This window comes from Condylostylus longicornis, unplaced genomic scaffold, assembly GCF_029603195.1.
Source record: "Condylostylus longicornis isolate FDR11 unplaced genomic scaffold, ASM2960319v2 ptg000064l, whole genome shotgun sequence".
NCBI lineage: Eukaryota > Metazoa > Arthropoda > Insecta > Diptera > Dolichopodidae > Condylostylus > Condylostylus longicornis.
The window spans coordinates 116,934-138,022 of NW_026578032.1; the positions used below are offsets into that span (position 1 = coordinate 116,934).

A 21,089-nucleotide genomic window follows, 5' to 3' on the forward strand; every position below is an offset into this window, starting at 1 on the left:
AAGAAAAAGAAAAAAGAAGGGGCCAAATAAATTAAAGCACTTCCAATGTTCTTCATTGGAAATTCCCATATTTTTCTTCTTAAAAAATGTTGATAAATACTTGGTAATCCTTTGAATTAATGTGATGTCACGATAACGAAATGTGACGTCGGTGGCGGCAGCGGAAGCAACAGTGACATTCACTGTAACAATATTAACGGATATTTCTTACAAAACCAAAGAAAACACATGTATATGAGACGTAAAGCTGTGAGTAGAATGATTTGAAAATGTTATAAAGATTAAAAACAATGAAAAAAAATTAAAGAGAAATAAAAAATATTATGATAAATACCTTCTTTTCTCCTTGTTTTTGAATTATTCTTATATTATATACAAAGAAAAATGTACAATTGTGCATTCAAACAAAAAATGAATTAATTTCATTTCTTGTAAAATGACATAAACTAATGATTCTGTTAAAGGTCCATAAAAAACACACACAGAAAACAAAAAACCAAATCGTTAATACTTGATGGAGTGTGGATCTGTGTTCAAATTACTCATACATTATAGTCCGTAACCCATGCGAAGCACTAATTCGTGCATATTTGTATGTATGTATAAGAAAACAGGAATATTCTGCAAATGATTGAAATGGCACGTGCTTAATATTAAAGTGAAAAAATATCAGATGGAATGGTAGATTTCAAATCGCTCTTTCACAACAGTGGCTCTTATAATACATATTATGTAAAATTGTAAAGCTATACGTAAGAAAGAGTATAATTTTTGAGAAATTTGGCTAAAATTTTTATGAATTATTAAAATTCTGAGTGAAATTATTAAAATTCTGTTCTGAGGTGAAAACATAATATTTTAACTGCTTTTGATTGTAATAAGAGTGTAGTTTAGATTGTCGTAAATAGTGTAAGAGATTTGAAGTGATAAGGTATATATACCTCATGTTGAGGTGTGTTTGGTGTGTTGCAACAAACTGTTTTTCACTGTTTCACATTTCTTTTTGTTAAGTTAAAGTGAGAAACCGTCAAAAGAGTGCTTATTGCAATATGTGAGATAAATAAAAGAATGCATACATCTCAGACACAGAAATTTGCAGTGTGATCAAGTTTTTAGAGTTTCCCGACATTATGGAGAATGAAATTAAAATTCCAAATAGAAATTGACTTAGAAATTTTTGTTTTTGCAAATTCTACCAAAAAGAGCCAAATAGGTGAAAAACTCTTAAATTTGTATAATATCCTTGTAATTATAGTTGACTCTCTGTAAACAAATGCCGCCCTAATTTAAGTTGAGGTATCAGTCATAAACACAAGAGTAGCTGAGCAGTATTTTTCAGTATTTTTTCCTGTAGATGTCGTTAATATTGTTATAATGAGAGAAATAATTTCAAATTCTAAAAATTTGTTTACTTTACTTACTTCTCGGGAAATTTACGTAATTCTGTATGAAAATCTGCATTTTTTTTTCAGAAAGATGAATTATCAGATGAAGATGAATTATATTGGTAATCATATATGTAGTGCTTATGAGTGCAATAATATAAAAAATAAGAATAACATTTCTTATAAATTATTTGCTTTTATTATTTTAAATGGGAAAATATAAAAAAAAATTGAAGGGAGAAAACAATTGTTTCTAGGACGATGATTTTTTATAAAAAGGATATGATTAAAATCATAATTTCTATTGAAACTACTTATAAATTTTTGTGTAGAAACATAAGGATATGACATTCTTCTCATCTATATAGCTATACAGAAATTAATAATAATTGTTGAATTCCTTCTTGCGTTATTTTAATTTTTTTTTTTACAATTTTCACAATTTTTATATTAGGGGTAATTGTAAATTTGTATATATATTCTTTATAAATATAAAAGGATTTAAATTTTGCATTTTGCAATTTAAAAAGAAAAATTATAACACAAATGGGATGCAATTGTATGCAAAAATTGAAAAGACTCATTCAATATATAAAATTGTTGCTTTGATAAATGTGTTTATTAGCTTTAACTCATTTTCTTAAGGATACTAAAGAAAAAAGCTAATTATCCTTATTCAAAATTTTAAGTACAAAATGTATATGTGAACTAGAATATATATATGGTATATACCGCTATATACAAGGATTATATTGGCGCCAGGATTATGAAAGGATAGAATATTTTAAATAAGTGTTATTCATTTATTTTTTTTTTGTGTACCGTGATTTGGTAATTTTGCAAATGACATTTTCAATCTTGTGTAGATGACAATAATTAATATTTTTTTTTTGAATTTTATAGTGAAAAATATTGTTGTGTTTAAATATTCTTGTGCAATTGGAAAGCAATGTGAAAAACAGCAAAGATAAACAACGAAATTTTGTAGTAAATCTCCCAATTTCAGGCTCTCCAGAAATTTTGGAAATCTCATAAAATATAGCATTTAAACGATTTTTGAACTTGGAAAACAGATATAACTATAAGATTCCTACTTAAAAATAAAATACCGAGAATCTCTTCAAGAATATTAACGTTAAATCATATGAAAGAGGTAGCGGCAAGGAGAAAATTCCAAAAACCAACTATTTTTTAATCCACCACTGTATGTTAAACCCTGCGAGCAGTACAACGAAACTAACAGTCGTATTTGATGCTTCGTGCAAGACCGCACATTCAACCTGTCATTGAATGATATTATGATGAAGGAAGGAAAATTACAAATTGACTTGTTTGACATTCTCATCAGATTCAAAAAGCGGAAGTACATTTTTACAGCCGACATCAAATAATTGTAAAGACAAATACGAGTAATCGAAGAGGATCAACCAATGCAATTGATCATTTAGAGGGGCAATCATGCAGATAGGCTAAGATAGTTTTGACTAACCAATGCAACATATTTAAAAAAAATAATAATAATTAATTACATATTTACAAAAAACATGAAATTACAATAATTTTTCAATTATAATTGCGATTTTAAGTTTATTAAAATATTGATATATACATATACATGCACATATATGTATACATTTAGATTATTGTAAGATATTTAAGTATTGTATTTAATTTTCACATATAAGATTTAAATCATGTAAAAAAATTTCAATTTACGCAAATTAATATAAAATCCTTTCTATTTCAAGTGATTTATTAGACAGATTCTTTCTTCAATTGATGAATACATAACCATTAATTTATAATTGAAATATTTGAATTTTTTACATCAAACTAATTATATGAAATTGACCTCATATACACATTAATAATTAAATCTACATATGATTGATTAAAACTAATTATTTACAAAAAAAAATTTTACATACACACATACAAATTTAAGCCATTTTGTTTTATTGATGTTCACATTACTAAGTGAACGTCCGCATTAAAACCAGCATTTTGTAAAATATTTCGAATTGTTTGAGGACTGCAGTTCTTCTCTTCTAAATCTTTCATTTTTTACTGAATAGAAAGAGCTGAAATTTTTTGGTTCTTTTATTTACCATGTTAATAGTAGCTCGCTGTTTTTTCGATGTGATAGTTGCTGTCCCGTTTTCTTCATAAATTTTTATCAAATATTGAACCGTGGCATGACTTATACCTACACTGGCTCAATTTTCTCAAAGAGATAATTGCTCCAAATGTAATTTTACAATTAAATTGCGCATGTCTGTTGAAATTTCTTTGCTTCTGCCCATATTTTTTTATAACAGTAATTTTATTATAACAGTTATTTTATTTATAACAGTAATAGAATGATTTTTGAATCGTCTGAATTATTGAAATACCAAGACTGCATGAAAACTTTTTTAACTAACTGTATATGATTTTTTCGCCTACGTAGACCTACGTATTTCCGAGCCCATGTACTTTTATATATTACGTACAAATAAAATAAACCCAAAACAATGATAAATTCCAATTCAATTTTATATGGTTTTTTTAATAATCTTCAGCTTAACTGTTATACAATATAACAATTTTACGTAGTATACGAAATCCTTGCATATAATTTAAAAATTCCAAATCGACTTATTCATTGTAAGGATTAATTATTTAATTTTTTTAATAATTCGCATAAATTTCGAAATAAAAATAAAAAAAAAAAATACAAAAAAAGGGGGAAACCCCATTTTTTTATTAATTGCTGCCGATTATTTTAACTAAAAACTCTCTTATTAGGTTTATTCTTGTTTTTGTTTTAATAAAATAAATACCAAGTCCTTTCAAATTATTATAAAAAAAAAAAAACAAAAAGATTTCAAAAACCAAATTTCGTCTCCCTTACCTCAGTTATTTATTAGTAGTATTTGGGGAAAATAAAAAATACATCAATCATTTCCGGAAAACGGGCCCCGGTTGTTAAACCAAAAACATTTTCAACATTATATTTTTATCAAATTAAAATATTCAACGATCTGTAAATGAAAATTAACTAAAAAAAGAAAACAAAAAAAAATCCCCAAAATCAATTTCCTTTTTCTCCTTCCTATATAAATGTATCCACACTTATCCTTTTCCACTATACACATTCTTCTTCTTCTATAGTGGAAAAAGGATACAAAATTTATTAAGGGTAAACCCATTAATTTATTATTTTATTTTTTGTTTATTTTATATCCGAGAAATTGTTAAATAACAATTGAATTTTATATTTTTTGTAAATGGCAATGCACCCACGCACCTTTCTTCTTCCATCAAAGTCGTCTCCATTACTTTTATATAGTCTATGTCTCTCTATTTCAATTCTATATTTTAAAAGTACTTGTATATGTGTTCATTCATTTAAAATGATGATTAAATATCGAATTTAAAATAAACTAAAATTAACTTCTATGATTTTGTTTTTTAATATTGTTTTGTTATGTACACATAATGTTATACAAGTTTACAGTATATACACACGAACATGCAGTTAATGATGTTTGTTATTTATCCTTTTAATCATTTTTATACTACTATTTTGAATGTATAAATAATCTTGTTATATTACAAAATTCATTCATTAGTAAAATTGATTTGTGTTTTATAAAAGTGTATAACAGTATGTTGTGTAGTTGTATATGAGTAGGTATAGAATTTTCCTATGGAGTTTATAGTGTTCTCATTCTAAATACTGTAATCGTCTCTATATTGTTTAATGAATTTGAAGGGTTTCGACTTCAATATTTTATCATTGCTTGTATATTGTGTGTAATATAGATATTAACTAAATTTTTAAACAATTCAGGAATGGATTTTTAACGTTATATATGTATAACAACTCTAATGAAACTAGTTACATTAATTTTAAATTAATATTTTAAATTAATAGTCAAAAAAAAAAACGGGATTGATTTGCTTGATTAACAATTAATTATGTAATGGTTTGGATGACACATAATGAAAAATATTTCAAAGTTATTCATTATTTAGTTATTGAAAACAAATCGGGTTCTGAATTCTTAAGTGATGGTCCATTGAATAAAATGCCATTCATATACATGATTTTTTAAAATAAAAAATATAAGGAGACATCTCTGGTGCGTTTGCCGAATTTTCACGACTTTATTAAGTTATACAATTGAGATTTGCAAAGGATGAGAGTTCTACAAAGGAGAGGAAATACATATATAAAAATTTTCGGTTCACTATATATCACAATATATTATATATATAGAACTATATATAAATTATTACATTGGCATAAATTGAAATTTTTCTAAAGTTCGAATGCTTGTATTTCCGAAAAAAAAAATGTAAAACTTAATACTGCGTGTCTCTTTATTTGCAGCCTTCCAATAGCCCTTTCAGAAACTGTTTGTTTGAAGCTTCTATCTTTTGTGGAATTAAAGCTATTAGCAACTTAAAATCCCTATAAAATAGCTCGAAAACGGTTCCGATTTAATATTATGTCCCGAACAAAAATTTTACTCATTTTTGACCCTCTACCCGGTGATATATGGTTCTTAACTTCCTGAATCACCTTATACATTGTTCTTTATTAAAAATCCTTATTAACAATATTTTTGAAATCATTTGAATTTTCAAGAAGATTCTTTAAAAGTTTTGGCACCTTAAATTAACGCCTTTTTATGGAAATCCACAACCAAGTCTCCATTATACGGAAAATTATTGAAAAAGTGAAAATTACTTTCAAATACATTATAAAATTTTACATAATTTTTAATTCAAATTTTTAACTATTCTGCACAAATAACAGTTTACTGCGCCACTCATACTAATGTCGCTATATAACGCAAAAAATTAGTGCTATTTCTGAATAAATTAGGTTCGAAACATGACTAATTAATATGAAACCAAAAATTTCGCCGAGTTTTCGCTGTATATCGCGATATATTGCATTTATGAAAAGACCTAAAATGATAGGATCTGTTCCCAATTATTTGTATTTAGTATGCCAGTCCAAGATTTAGATCCAACTATTCTTAAATTCTCATATACATATTATTTGAAATTGAAACCAATTTTGTGTTTTCAACTATTAAAAATTTTAAATAATTCGCCCCCTCCTGCTGTCTATCATTGTCGTAATTTCCTTCATTATTAAAATTTTTTTTTATTGGAATTCGACCTTTATGTTTATTTTTCGTTTTCATTTAATTCTATTTTATAGTTAGTTTCATTTAAGGGTGATTATTGTTTAAGTATCCCATTTTATATCATTTTACATTTACAACTAATTTTCATTGAAAACATTAAAAAAAATTTCATTAAAATAGGAAAAAAAAAATAAAATAACAAGAACAACAATTAAGGAAATGGAAGAAAAAAAGAATTACTAGAAATTTCATCCGCTTACCATAGCTTTTTTAGCTTCTTCCTACACATACTGTGACTCTGCTAATATGGAAGCAATATACATAGGAATTATTTTTTTTTTTTTTATTTTCAATCTTAATCTTTCCCCAAATTGTTATTATATGCATGTTTGTATAATTTTGAATTTAAACAATTCACATGTACCTTTTATTTTTGGGGTTTATAGACTGCATTTGTTTTTTTTTTTTGTATAATGTTTGCAATGCGAATGAGTCTTGGAGTCATTCTATATTAGGTAATAGGAAAGTATGAAAAAAGGGTGGCTGGCACACTATACTATTATATTTAATATTATTTGTATAATTGTATATATATGCTTATGTAATTATATATAACAAAAGGTACATCAGTATAGGTTTTATTGGTAAAAACAAAATAAAAGTTAAGATTTTTTTGGGGTATTTAAAATATATTGCAAATGGGGAGAGAGAGAGAAAAGAAAATTAGAAAGGGTGTTGAAGAGAATTACCAAAGGCAACGACCTCATATAAAACACTATAAGTTACAATATTTTATATATATATATATATATATATATATATATATATATATGTCGATATATATAAAACTAACTAATAATATATATATTAAGGCCCATCATATTCTATCATCCCCCAATTTCTATCCATAAATTATTTGTACAGAAGAAGTAGGCATTTGAACATTACGTATTTGGTTTGGGGCTGTTTTTTTTTTTTGTTTTATTTTTCGGGGGGTAAATAATGGTTTTTCTTATATTAATGTATGTACATAGAATATTTAGATTTTATTGTGAAATATTTTGCTTTAGATCTATGGTACAAAATTTCGAAATTCAAAATTTTTTAATTAATTTAATACAATTTTTCGAAATTAATAAGTACGAATTGTAAGTAGATATTTATGTACTTGAAAAAATTTGCTTTCATTTATTTAATATGACTGGGGAGAGAGCCGTATACCATAAGTATTTAAAACGGAATATTATTGAAGGCAAGAACCAAGTATAATTTTTTCTCATACGGAGTAAAAGCAAGTAAATAACTTATCAAATTTTTAATTGACATTTTTTATTGTTCATAGTTCTGAATGGCTGCTTCTAAATTCTATTGGAATAGTAATGTTCATATTGATGCGGTTAATGCCATAATTCAATGTGCGATTTTTAACAGGATACTCGATCCAAATTCAAATTTCGACCAAGTAAACAAGAATTTTACAGCTTTTAATCAAAAAATTGCACCGAAATAACAAACCATGACATAAGAAAAATATGGAATTTTTTTTTTTGGAAAAACGTGACAAAAATTTTCTAAAATTCCAAATATTTGTACAAAAGATAATTGTAAAAAGATATTTGTACACGTTTGAATGTCACATTTTAACTTTGAAAGATATCAAATGATAAACAAATAGTGTGCAGGAATACCCTTTAGAAAAAAAAAATTGGAACAAGAAATTTCGAGAAAAAAGGACGAAAGTTTTAGAAATTTATGGTAACAAAAAAAAAAATGAGCAAACAAACAAAAATAAAAAAGCGATATTAAACAGATCAAAAGCAAAAAAATTATGGGGAGGTCTCCCCTTTATTGTTTTTTGCCATAAATTCATCCGGTGCAGGAAATTCATCTTATCGTGCCTCTAATTTAGTTCTTTTTAATTTAAAAATAAACAAAAAAAGAAAATATCAGAATATAAACACATATTTACACTTTACAAATATATATGTATGTAAGTGTTTGTACGTTTTTGTAACTTTGAAACGCAAGGACGTAATGTTGCAATGGTAACAAAAATCTCTATATATACAAGGCTTAATATTTCTTCTAGATTCATTCATTGCTTTTATTTGCATATTGTATATCTACGTACGTATACGCAGTTCTCGTTTTCAAAATATATTGTAGGTGTACAAGGTGTCCAACTATTGATTTGAGTGTTAAACAATTTTGATTTTACGCGAGTGAAGGATTAAATTTGAAAATTACTAACAATTTTTAGTATATTGAGGCACATCCATCGCACCTGAATATGGAGCATTACTAATGACTTATTTCTATGAATTTCACGAACCATTCGCTCTTTATCTTCGATAAAATACAATTTTCCAAAATCTCTCTTCTCTTATGAATCAAAGCACATTATTTACACATAATATGCATGAGCTCTTTCCTTGAACAGCCTACAAAATTTGTATAGGTACATAATTATAACAACTTGCTTATAGATATTTTCTAAATTTGCATTTCGATCTGATTCATTTCCATTTTTCATAAATAATATATCCGTAATTCTTTGGACTGTTTTTGATTACAATTACATAAAACATGTGTAGCTCATTAACACTGTAGAAGATCCTGCAATATCATAATATACGAGAAATTCATATTGTTTTATAATTGAATCTTCACTTACGTAAATGATTTTCTTCTTCATTTCCGCTCAAAATGGACGAATGCGAAAAATGTAAATTTATGAAGTTTTTTAATTAACTTTTCAGTTTCTACATAGGGTAGACATCATTAATCATCAACACGTTACTACCCAAATAAATTAATTTACTTTGGTACACCTTGTATTTATACATAATAATTATCTATGGTATAAAATTGTTATTCCTAAGCAATATTTGCGTAAAATGTTTGTTATTTTTACATTAAAGCTACAATAACCCCCAAAATTTTTGATTTTTTTTTTAACCGAAATCAAAAACAAAAGGGAAAAAAGAAAACTAGAAAACATTAAAAACACTAAAGAGAAATTTTAGAAAATGTAGGAAGGAAAATAAGAGAAAATGAGATGGGTATGAGAAGTAGGAGGCGGAGGCAGGGAAGTTAAAAGTTTTAAAATGTGGTGTTTTTGTTTTTTTTTTTTCGAAATCAGTCAAGGATAAGATAAAAAAATAAAACATTTTTTTTTTGTGTTTCTAAAACTCAAGGTGATGAGGACATTCAGCCGTATAGCTTGAGGTAAAGTTTGTTTCAAAAAAAAAAAATAATAAAAACGGGTATGAATTTTACGTTTTTTGACGTTTCCGTCTTGAGGTTTCGTATTTGTTTTTTTCTTTTTTATTTACAAAAGAATTATATTCTGTTTGCTCATATATTTTAAAATTTATAATGTTTAAAATGAATAAAATTTAAAGGGAAATTCGAAAAAAACACAAACAAAAAGCAAAGAAAAAAAAAGTAAAAAGTTTAAAAAATTTTTCGTTTACTCATGGGATTAAAAACAATAACAACAACAAAACAAATAAAAATTTTATTAGCTATCAGTGTAGAAAAAAACAAATAAATACATAGAAAGAATAGAAAAAGATTTTCAAAGTTAAGTTGATTTTCGTAATTTACATTTAAAATTAAATTTAATTCAAATTTAAAGAATCTTTGGTAGCGTAAATATGGTTGATTTAGTTATAGGTGAAAAAGTTTATACCTACAAAGGATTTATAGGTTAGGGTACTCTATATATATACTTCATGTATTATGTGGTATTGTAACAGGTGTCATAAAGGTAATTTATGTATATACGAAGCATATGAATATTAAATTATTTTTTTGGGTTTTGATTTTTCCTCATGCTTTTTATTTAGAAAAGAAAAATAATAAATTTAACATTGAATTTTTCGAAAAATGCGGCTTCTATTGAAAATTATTGTATGAATAATATTTTTTTGTGCTATTAATAAAATTTTCAATTCGTGATTCCTGATAACAAGATTACACATAACCGCAAATAATAAATTCAAGAATTTGATTTTGAAATTGAATTTTTTATTTAAAATTACAAAATTGCTAAAAATTCTTTTATTTTGAAAAATATTTTTATTCTTGTATACAAAAATTGTACTGAAAATTTGCCTTTCCATAAAGCAAACAATAGAATTTCATATAATGGAAAAGTTTTGGAAACAAATGGTATTCTTTAAACAAAACTGTTTAAGATCAGTTTTTGTATATGATCTTGAAAATTTTGATGACTTAAGAGAATTAGACCTCCAAAAATAAGGTGTCTTTTTGGCCTTTTAAAGTGCTCACATCGCCAAATATTCGGGATCACAGTTTCTTGTTCTATCATAAAGCTATATGAAGCCAAAAAATATTAAACGACTCGCGGGATCATCTTTTCGCTACGCAAAGGCCATAGTTGTTAAATTTGGAATTTGATATAGCTGATCCTTGTTTTTTCGTAAAACCAATTATAACTATGATGATTCATTCTTTCCAATAAATATCAATAATTTTTTAATGAATTGTGAATAAATTTGAATTTGCCATAGCTTTAATTTTAGAATTTTCTAAAATTTTCTATTAACCAAAATTTTTAAAATTATTGCTAAAAATCTATTGAAATTGTTAATTTTATTCCTGTTCAAAATCTTGTCTACCTATATATAAAATACTTTGTTCCAATTATCAAGCCCATAAAATTTATGATTACTATAGTAATTTGTTTTAATAAAATCATTCTAGTCATTAGCAAAAACTATAAAATCTAAAAACAATTTAATTTATGAGTATACATAAACACGTTATACATACATACTAGTGTTAAAATTTCTTATATGTGACCATGAGCATCTGCTAATTTAGAATTAAATCTACGCAGTTAAACATTAAGAGGGTATAGAATTTTTAAAAAATTTTTATGATAAACATTAGTTTTTAATAACTCCTCCGAAATTTTTCATCCAAACTTTTAATATAAAACTCTATTTAGTATATAGTTACATACATAATCTTTTCAAGAAAATCTTTTAAGTGATTTTTATAAATACTCTATTAAAATCAATGGAATACTCTAAATTATAAATCTATATTCGTGTACCCTAAATTTTCTTTTCTATCTTAAACAACAGAAAAGAACTAGATAATTCTTTCGAATACCCTCTTAATAATATCAACTGACTGAATAGGGATGGGGAAAGAAAAAAAGCTCAGTTGATCACATTATTATATAAAATATATTGTTATAAAATTAAGGGACTTCTATACACTATACTTTAAATTTAAGGAAAAATAAATAAGGAAGATGAAAAGATATCGGATAACATTTACTTGCACTATATTTAAAATGAGATGTTCCACTGATTCACTTCAAAAAGGATATACGTATATGAGCACTTTTAATAGGACAGACACGGTAACATATTATATATGCATAAATATATATATATCGGGTATACATATTGTAAAGATAAACCATTATTAAACCTTGAAAATTGGTTCACTGAATAAATACACTCCAAGTTCTTAAATAATAATCATTAGTTTTTCTCTTCTCTTATCCTTCAACTTCTTCAAAGCTATACTTGTTATATAATATGTTATATATGGCTTCTTCCACTTTCATTTAATATTGGAATATATTATTTTATGTGCGTATGTGTGTATAGTAAATAATTTTCATTCAATATCAATTACATTTTCTTAAGCTTCCAAAATATGTTTTTAAAAAATCTTCTTATTTTCTATTCAGTATAGAGCATATATGAAGAGTTTCTTAGACGTAAGTAAGTAAGTAAGTAGAATGATAGAGGAATATTCTTATTTAAGTGGGTGATATTTTTTTTCGAATTTGTTGCTTTTTTTTTGCTGAAGGTAATTTTCAATACATATTCAACAAAAAAAAATTGAAGTGCTGTTGAATTTATGTTGAACCTTTTTCACTTCATTCTCAATTTTTTTTATATAAATTATTTTTTTCACTATTAACTTCCTCGATAATATGAGAGAAAAAATATGTTTATGTTTAAAATTTCACATCTTACTTAAATGTCACGAAATTTTAATTCCGAATATTCTGAAATTTTAATGAGAAAATTGCGAGCTTTTAAAAATTCTCCACAAACTCTCATCTCAACAATATGGCAACTAAAATTATCTTGGATTCTTTCAATTTATAATGAATTTATAATGTAATCAAAGTTAAGAAATTATAAGAAAACATGACAGTATAGTCTTGTGTCTTGTCTCGGCTGATCTGATATGGCGCTAAAGGAAGCACATAAAAAACTGACAGTAATAATTAAAACACTATCTACGAATTAACCGGAGGTAACTAAAATTTAAAAAAGTTTTAATAGAATTTTTTTAAAGAATTGCTTTAGGAATTGAGTTGAAATCACATCATAGCCGGGAGAATTACAAGTACTAGAAGAGCTTCTCCAATTCCTGTTTGATTATTTACTATAATATTATAGTTTTTTTTTTATTCTTATCCACTTGAATTATTTTTCAGCAATATTCTTTTTCTTTCATCTGAAATTTTTTAGTTTATTACATAAAATACACATCTTCTAGTTCCGCTTCCACTTTTTCTATTTATATTCTTATTTTTCTCCCTCTTATATCATTATATCGTATCTGTTCAGTATACTTTTCTTTTTATTATCCATTTCAAGTTGAAGAAAAATTCAAGAAAATTTATACTCATCTTTAACTTTACTAACATAAGACACATTATCTAATGAATGGCTCTAATAAATTTAGCCCTATTTATATGAAAACGAAAGATTCTTTACAATTTCAATTCCTGTACATATGGCAAAGAAGGAATTTTTTTTGTTGAGGAAATGAACAAAAAATATAAAGAACAATATTCTTATATCCTTAATTTTATGATGATACCTTCCATTATTTCAATCGATTTAGCCATAATTTTTGAATTTCTAATAATTTCTATTCTGCTCTTTTTTTTTTTCTTTATCTGCTAATTTATTTTTTTTTTACTTTCTATTTAAAATGATTCCGTTAAAATGGCATTTTGCTACGGTACAGTAATAAATAATATTAAGGGATTTTTTCCGTCATGAATATTCTTAACTGTATAATATTAGAAAAGGAATGTGTTTTGTAAAGCTCCGCTCTACTTTTGCCTCTCTTCTGCAGTAAGGATATATAATTTTCGGCAAAAACAGAAAATTTGAAATTGGAGAACCAATACATTGAATTAATTGGTTACTTATCGCTAAACTATCGCATATACGATGTAATACCCCAGCTGTTCCAATGGATTGTAAAAAATAAGTAAATATCAGGTGTTACCGACAGTCTGTCCGGTGTAAGCAACTTTTTTCCAAATTTTTAAAAAAATTCATTTCGAAATTTTTTAATATAGAAAATTTCGCGAAAATCCATTGAAAATAATTCCAGTTCGAATCGGCCAGTTATTATCCAAAAGTTTGACTAAAAACCTTGGAAATTTTGAGAAAACCTAGACTCTAAATTTTGTAAAGCAGACTTTAAAATTCCACTGATTTATTTTATTTTTATTTAAAAGCAAGGTTCTGTTTTTGAAATCTAGAAAAATGACGATCGAAAAATAAATTATTTTAAGGCATTTTATTGGAATAAAATTTGAGAACGAGTGGCGTACGACCGTGGACCAAATTTTTTTTTTGACTCATGCTAGGAGCGTTGTCTTCTCTCTATAATGAAGCAAAATATCGTACAGGGACTAAACATCATGCCATCTTGCGCGGAAACTATAGCATTTATATATACATATATTTATATTTATATATTACAAGTAAGATTTCAAGAGGGAAACTTAATAATATTCCAAAATTTAAGTTTATTTTAAATTTATTTGTTGTATAAAAATAGCGCTATACTATATACTTAATTATAGCTACTATTTAATTAAAATGTGCAAGGTAAATGCAAGGAATTTCAATGCAACTACTATATTTAATTAACAAAATTTAAACTATAAATGTAGTGTGAAGAAGGAAAATACAAAAAAAAAATATTTTGTATGAACTTACATGATTCAATTGATCTTGAACTTTTTGTAAAGCATTTTCAAGTTCAAGAACTCGACGCTCCAACATCTCCTAAAATAAAAAAGAAAATAAAAAATACAAAAATAAATAAATGCAAAATTAAAAATGAAAACTTAAAATAAAATAAAATTTTATAAAATTTTAAATTAAGATCTAAATGAAATATCAAGCAGTTGTACACGGAAGCATACAAGTATAATGATAATGAAATTAGCATAATAAATTTCATGATAATATAAAATTAATGTAATTGTATTTTCACTGCATAGGGGGCAATTAAAAAAGTTAAAATGACAATAAAAGATAGAAAATACGGTCATTTAGGTACGTGTGCAAAGTTTGGTGTATGGGAAAATGAGGCTGCTGACCTAGCAAAGTAGAAGCTAAATCATTCTTATTCCCATATTTAAAGAAACTTTCTTCAGAGTAACTAAAACCGGGTAAGAAAAAGGTCCGTCTAATAATAAACATTTGTATAGTGGCTTGATGCAGTAAACAAAAAACTGTATGCTATAGGGAAATCCCAGATTAATTTATATAAATTTAAGGTGCACTGCGGGGGATGGTACAGCGCTTAACATTTTATGTATGAACTAGTGTCTATATATCGAGGTTATTACAATAGATCACGATTGGATACTGTAAAATTGCAACTTTATGAAGCAATCAAAATATAATCTACAGTTTAAAGTTTCTTCAATTATTGTGTACATGGAAATTTCTTTATGAGTTTCTTAATTCGTTAATCAACATTCACTAATCAGCATTTTAAATTAATTAACATGGGTTTCATTTTGTAGAAAAGGTTTTTATTATTTTTCACTTAATGTATCTTTAAAAATATATTCAAGTCACTCAAATACATTAAACTCACCTTATTTGAATCATTGCCAGAACAAGATTTAAAACTTTCATTAAGATCAATGTCATAAAAATCATTTGATTTAACCAAATTTGTTTCAAAATAATTTTCATTTTGTAAACTACACTCATTATTAATATTATTACTACTATTACTGTTATTGTCATTATTATTATTATTAATGTTATTATTACTATTATTGCTACTCTTATTGCTATTATTATTAATATTATTACTGCAGTTATTATTATTATTGCTATTATTGCTTCTATTGTTATTATTATTGCTGCTATTGATATTATTGCTTTTATTGCTATGATTATTATTATTACTGTTATTATTACTATTATTGCTATTATTATTATTATTATTACTGCTATTATTTTTATTATTATCATTACTATTAATTTTCCTATTATTATTACTGTTATTGCTATTATTATTACTGCTATTATTATTATTACTATTAATTTTGCTATTATTATTGTTATTATTATTACTCGTAATATTATTATTTAATTTATGTTGCTTATTAATTTGATTATTTAATTTATGTTGCTTATTAATTTGATTATTTAATATTTTCTGTTGCAATTTATTTGATTCGAAAGATTTAGTTGATTTAAAGTTATGTGTTCTATTGCTTTTAAAAGTTCTAAACCTATTCGATTCTATATTATTCTTATAGATTTCTAGATCTTCTAGAGTTACTCGAATAATTTCATAATATAAAAAATTATTTTCATTGTCATAATGTTCAATAAATTTAAATTCCATTTTTGTTTTATTTAAAAATTTAATTTCAATTTAAATATTTAAAAAATTTTTCTTTTTTTAAAATTCACTAATTTGATTTGAATAAAAAGCGAACTGCACTAAAGGAATGCGAACTATCAACTAAAATAATTATTTTGCGAAATTTTTTTTTGGTAGGTACATTAGGAGGTATCTGTTATGTTTATTCACAAAATATTCGGTAGGATCAGGTAGATATGTATATTTTACGATAGTGAATATGTATATTGTGTATTAATAATTAAATATTCTGTCGCGACATAAATTATCTCAAAAATAATTATATATTCACATGGAATTGTAAGCAAGCATCATTGCGGGTGTGTTTTAAAAATTTACCTTAAATGATACGTAAATATCGTCACCTTAGATCAGAAGTATCCTAAGTCCAACTTTTGACAAAATACATTTTTTTTACTCATTAGATTTTAGGACTCTTTTTGCTGCTGCTGAAACATAGGCTTCTTTAGAGTGGTTTTTCTTTTTTAAAATCCGTCAATTCTTTCTCCAAATTACAAACTAATTTTATCTCCAAAGCATCTTATCTGGACTTAAGATTCTTCTCCCCTTAAAACTTTTAATGGAAAAATATCCTAAGTCGTGATTTCCTAATAAAAAAATCCCATAAAAAATTACCTCTCAAAAGCTATAAACTTCTATTACTTCGATTTTGCCTAAGTGTAAAACCATAAAAGAAATGAAGTTTAACATATTTAAAATTGCTCTCCTGTAAAATTTTTGAAATGGGACTTATGATACTTCTGATCTGGGGTGACGATATGTCTTCTTTCTGTGAAATCTCTTTTGAAAACCAAAAAGGTAGGTTTTTTAAGATAAGAAGGTAAAAAAAAGGTTAAACACATAAAGTAAGTACCTTTCCCATGTGGAATGTTATGAAAATTCCGAATTTTAATTCTGAGTAATTTAAAATATTTTTATTATTTCCAAAAAAAATTGCAAGAACTAATTTACATATTTTGTTTAAAATATAGTGATAAAATTATGGTGAGTTAAAATGGGTGATTTTTTGTTGTTTGATTTTTACTATTTTTGACACTTTATTCGTTTATTCTGACACTATATTCGCGTAAAATTTATTCAGTTGTAAAAGTCAAATATATTATTGAATTGCCAAATGCCATTTAATTATGAGAAAACTGGTGTCCGAACTATAATTTTAAATTTTTTAAACTATTTAATTAATCGAATTACATAAAAAAATTCCGGATGCACGGTATAGATTACACTTTTGAAAAATAATTACATCGTACTTGTGGCCAATGCTCACAAAGTACTGTATATAAGAAGCAAGGACGGATGATTGATTTGTTGGTTAAAACAATAATTACTTGCAAATTTACAAGTTTTACAGTATAAACATAGATTCAGAAATAAATGCTTAATTATGCAGGTCAAAATTCTTTAATCTCTTAATAGAATTCCTTCTTAATTTTTCCAAAATTGTAATTTTAACACTATTTTTAACACAAGACAGGTAAAATTAGCATTTTGCAAGTCAATAAGCTGTTTATGAGAATACTTTTCTCTTTGTCACTCTCCTTCTAATTTTTTTTTTTTAAAATACTCCTATACTGTCTCGATGAATATATTATTAAATGTCACCACATGGAATTAAAATGTTCATACACACTTAGATATAATACGTTTTATCTGGAGTATAAATAATAATTACATGTGTGTGTGTGGAAAGAGGAGCAGTCAAATTGACAAACCAATTTATATCGTAAATGCAATTACTCCCGAAATTGTTCGATCAATTAAGTTTTAAATAGTCTATTAAACAATTAATTATGGGAATTTTAAATTTCCTTTCTTTTTATTAACAAATTAATTTTATTAATATGCTTTTTACAATTTTATTTTTATTTTGAAATAATTAAATTTTCCTGTAATTTTCACATGGTATACAATGTTTTTATACGTATTACATTGTATTTAATATCGACAGTATCAGTAATTTTTACGCTATGGGATATTAATAAATTAATATCCCATTTTACGCTATGGGATATTATAAAGGCGAGAGATAGAGAGAGCACATAATAAAATTAATTGGCAGCTTGTATAAATTATTTAAAAGAGCATTAATTTTCGTAATGTTTATATGGCAACTGTGGTAAAATAAAAATTTAATATTAATATTTTAATTGGGTTTATTATTCAGAAATATTTATAAAAGAAATAATGTGGTATTAATAATAAACTATAATTGTTATGGATATTTTATCAATTATTAATGTGTATTTTTGGCCTCTAAGGAAAAATCATCCTGACTGAAATATATTCAGTGTACTAATCAAATAAATTCAACAGAATTTTTAAAGAAAATTTGTCGAAAAGTCAAGAAGAATATTCGAAGAAAAACTGTTATATAATTGTGATAAATAAATTAACCATTCAAATTCAAGTGGATACAGGAAGAAAATGACAAATTCACAAAAGTGCATCTGGGTCTGAAAGGAATAAATTAATGTTGCGCGTCATGGCAATTTAGACTCTGTCACTGAATCATGTCAAGTCTGAAGACAAAGATGGATTCTTTAAGGAAGAATTTGTAATTGCTTAAAATTCACTTAGAACTAACAAACGGGGTTAGTAACATAAAAATGTTCATAATAAAATAAGTAACAAAATAAGATCAAATTTTTAATTTATTGCTATTAAAATGTGATCACACTTAAAATACCAATCCCGCCTATTGACATTATTTATGCTGTGCGTCATGGCAATTTAGACTCTGTCACTGAATCATGTCAAGTCTGAAGACAAAGATGGATTCTTTAAGGAAGAATTTGTAATTGCTTAAAATTCACTTAGAACTAACAAACGGGGTTAGTAACGTAAAATGTTCATAATAAAATAAGTAACAAAATAAGATCAAATTTTTAATTTATTGCTATTAAAATGTGATCACACTTAAAATACCAATCCCGCCTATTGACATTATTTTTATTTAAACATGAAATAGTTTAAAATGAAATCAAAATATTCGATACGATAAAAAATTTCCATTGAATAAATTATTAATTTAAAATTATAAATAAGACTTAATATAAAAAGTAAATAAGTTATAGATAAAAAAAAAAAAACATGCATTATAATTCACTATCTTCTGTCTGTTCAAATATTTAAAGATCTCTTTTAATTTTTGAGTCCTTACTTTTTAATACCCACTTAATTATCGATTCTAAACTTAAACATTTTTTCAACCAGTTTATGATAAACGGTAAAATTTTTATAATCAATGAATATTCATGCAGTTTCTATAGTGTTTCTAAGTAGAGTTGCCATCTTGTAAGAAATATGAAAGTAGATTAAGAAGTATGTGTGGGTGAAATCGATTTTCAAATATAATTTTATAAAATATTTCGGTACATAATGTAAAAATTACCAACTAATCATTATCCCGAACATAATAATTGTGATTACCAGATCTTTGTATGTATTTAACCCTTTCAAGCTGAGCTTAGTTGAATTTGTTCCCTATATTCATGAGATTTACTCATTTGATTTTTTCGCACAACCCCCCTTTCAAAACGATCCTTAATTTAATTTATCTTCTGCGTTATCATGTCAGAAATGTCACTCTTTTTTCCTGAGTGTGGCAATGCTAAATTTGTTGAACATGTTCGAAAATAGATACTAGATAAGTATTTGTTGTAAAATTTTATTTAACTCTTTTTTAATTATTTTGGTTTTGTAATTGTAAGAAAATAAAATTTTAAACACCATAAGGTTCTATCCAAATTTAACAAAGACTACTTTACAAAGATATTTTTTTGATTAACACTAGAGACATGTTTGACCCAATAAGTTCTCAAATTTTTAAACGAATAGACTTCAAATATCGAAGACTCATTTCCCTCAATAATCAAATTCGATTTTTCGAATAATATTAATTGGTCGCGATTGGTACAGGATGGCAATCTCAAAATTTAATTGAAGCATAAATTTTTGAAAATAAATAAAAAAGTTTTTTTATTAATGATAAAATTACTTTATAAATATTACAAACTATATAAATATAATATGTAAACTGCCTTGCTGTTTAATGATCATTATTAAAATTTCTTCATTATTGCTGCACTCATATACGATACGTCGCACATATATGGATTTTGTGCTATGCATTCACATTTATTTCGGTACAAGAATTTGTGCTCACAAAATAGAATATGGTATTAGTAATCGAATATGTGTATATTATGACGAGTCATATATAGGTACATACATAATATATTAAATTAAATATGGATATTGTTTCAGCTAAATAAATCACGGAAATTGTATATTATTAATTTCAGTTTATTAACCATTAAATTGTATGTACATTGGTTCGTTCCACCTTAACTCTTTTAATGTTTTTTTTTGTATTGACTTTCTTCTTAATTTTATTATGGAAAAAAGTGTAAATAATCAAGCTGCATGTTTATTTGTTGTTTTATTATTTTATGCATTCACCTGTTTCAAATTTTATGCATTGTAAGATTGCATGCAAAATTTTATTATAAAATTTTGCAAATCACTAGATTAGAAAATGATTTTTATGTAAAATATTTTTTCTGATGTTTTCAACTTTTGAGAATATTAGATTTGTATGAAGATTTTTGTAAAAGATTTAGTTCTGTGTATGATTCTTTATTAAGAATAATTTGGACACAAATATGAAGAGATCAAATTATAATTTGGACACAAATATGAAGAGTTCGAAATAAGAAATTTTGGATTAACTTTTAATAGAATTGGAAGAGGAAAGAACTGCGGCGGAGTTAGTTTATTGTAATTAATCAAATTCCTTCAAACATGTTTGAAAGCTATATTGGGAACTTTCAAA

General features: G+C 25.3%; 1 protein-coding gene across 4 annotated transcripts in view; it reads right to left on the reverse strand.

The window, feature by feature from the left end:
- Positions 1 to 21,089, reverse strand: part of LOC129612213 (putative uncharacterized protein DDB_G0287265) — a 180,493-nt gene that overhangs the window by 12,952 nt on the left and 146,452 nt on the right. For 3 of the 4 annotated variants that reach the window (XM_055525734.1, XM_055525735.1, XM_055525736.1), the window contains exon 4: positions 14,560 to 14,628. The exons of the other annotated variant lie outside the window; for it this stretch is intronic. In XM_055525734.1, the coding sequence (XP_055381709.1) occupies positions 14,560 to 14,628 (69 nt within the window). The remainder of the gene's footprint in view (positions 1 to 14,559; positions 14,629 to 21,089) is intronic. 4 annotated transcript variants of the gene reach the window in all.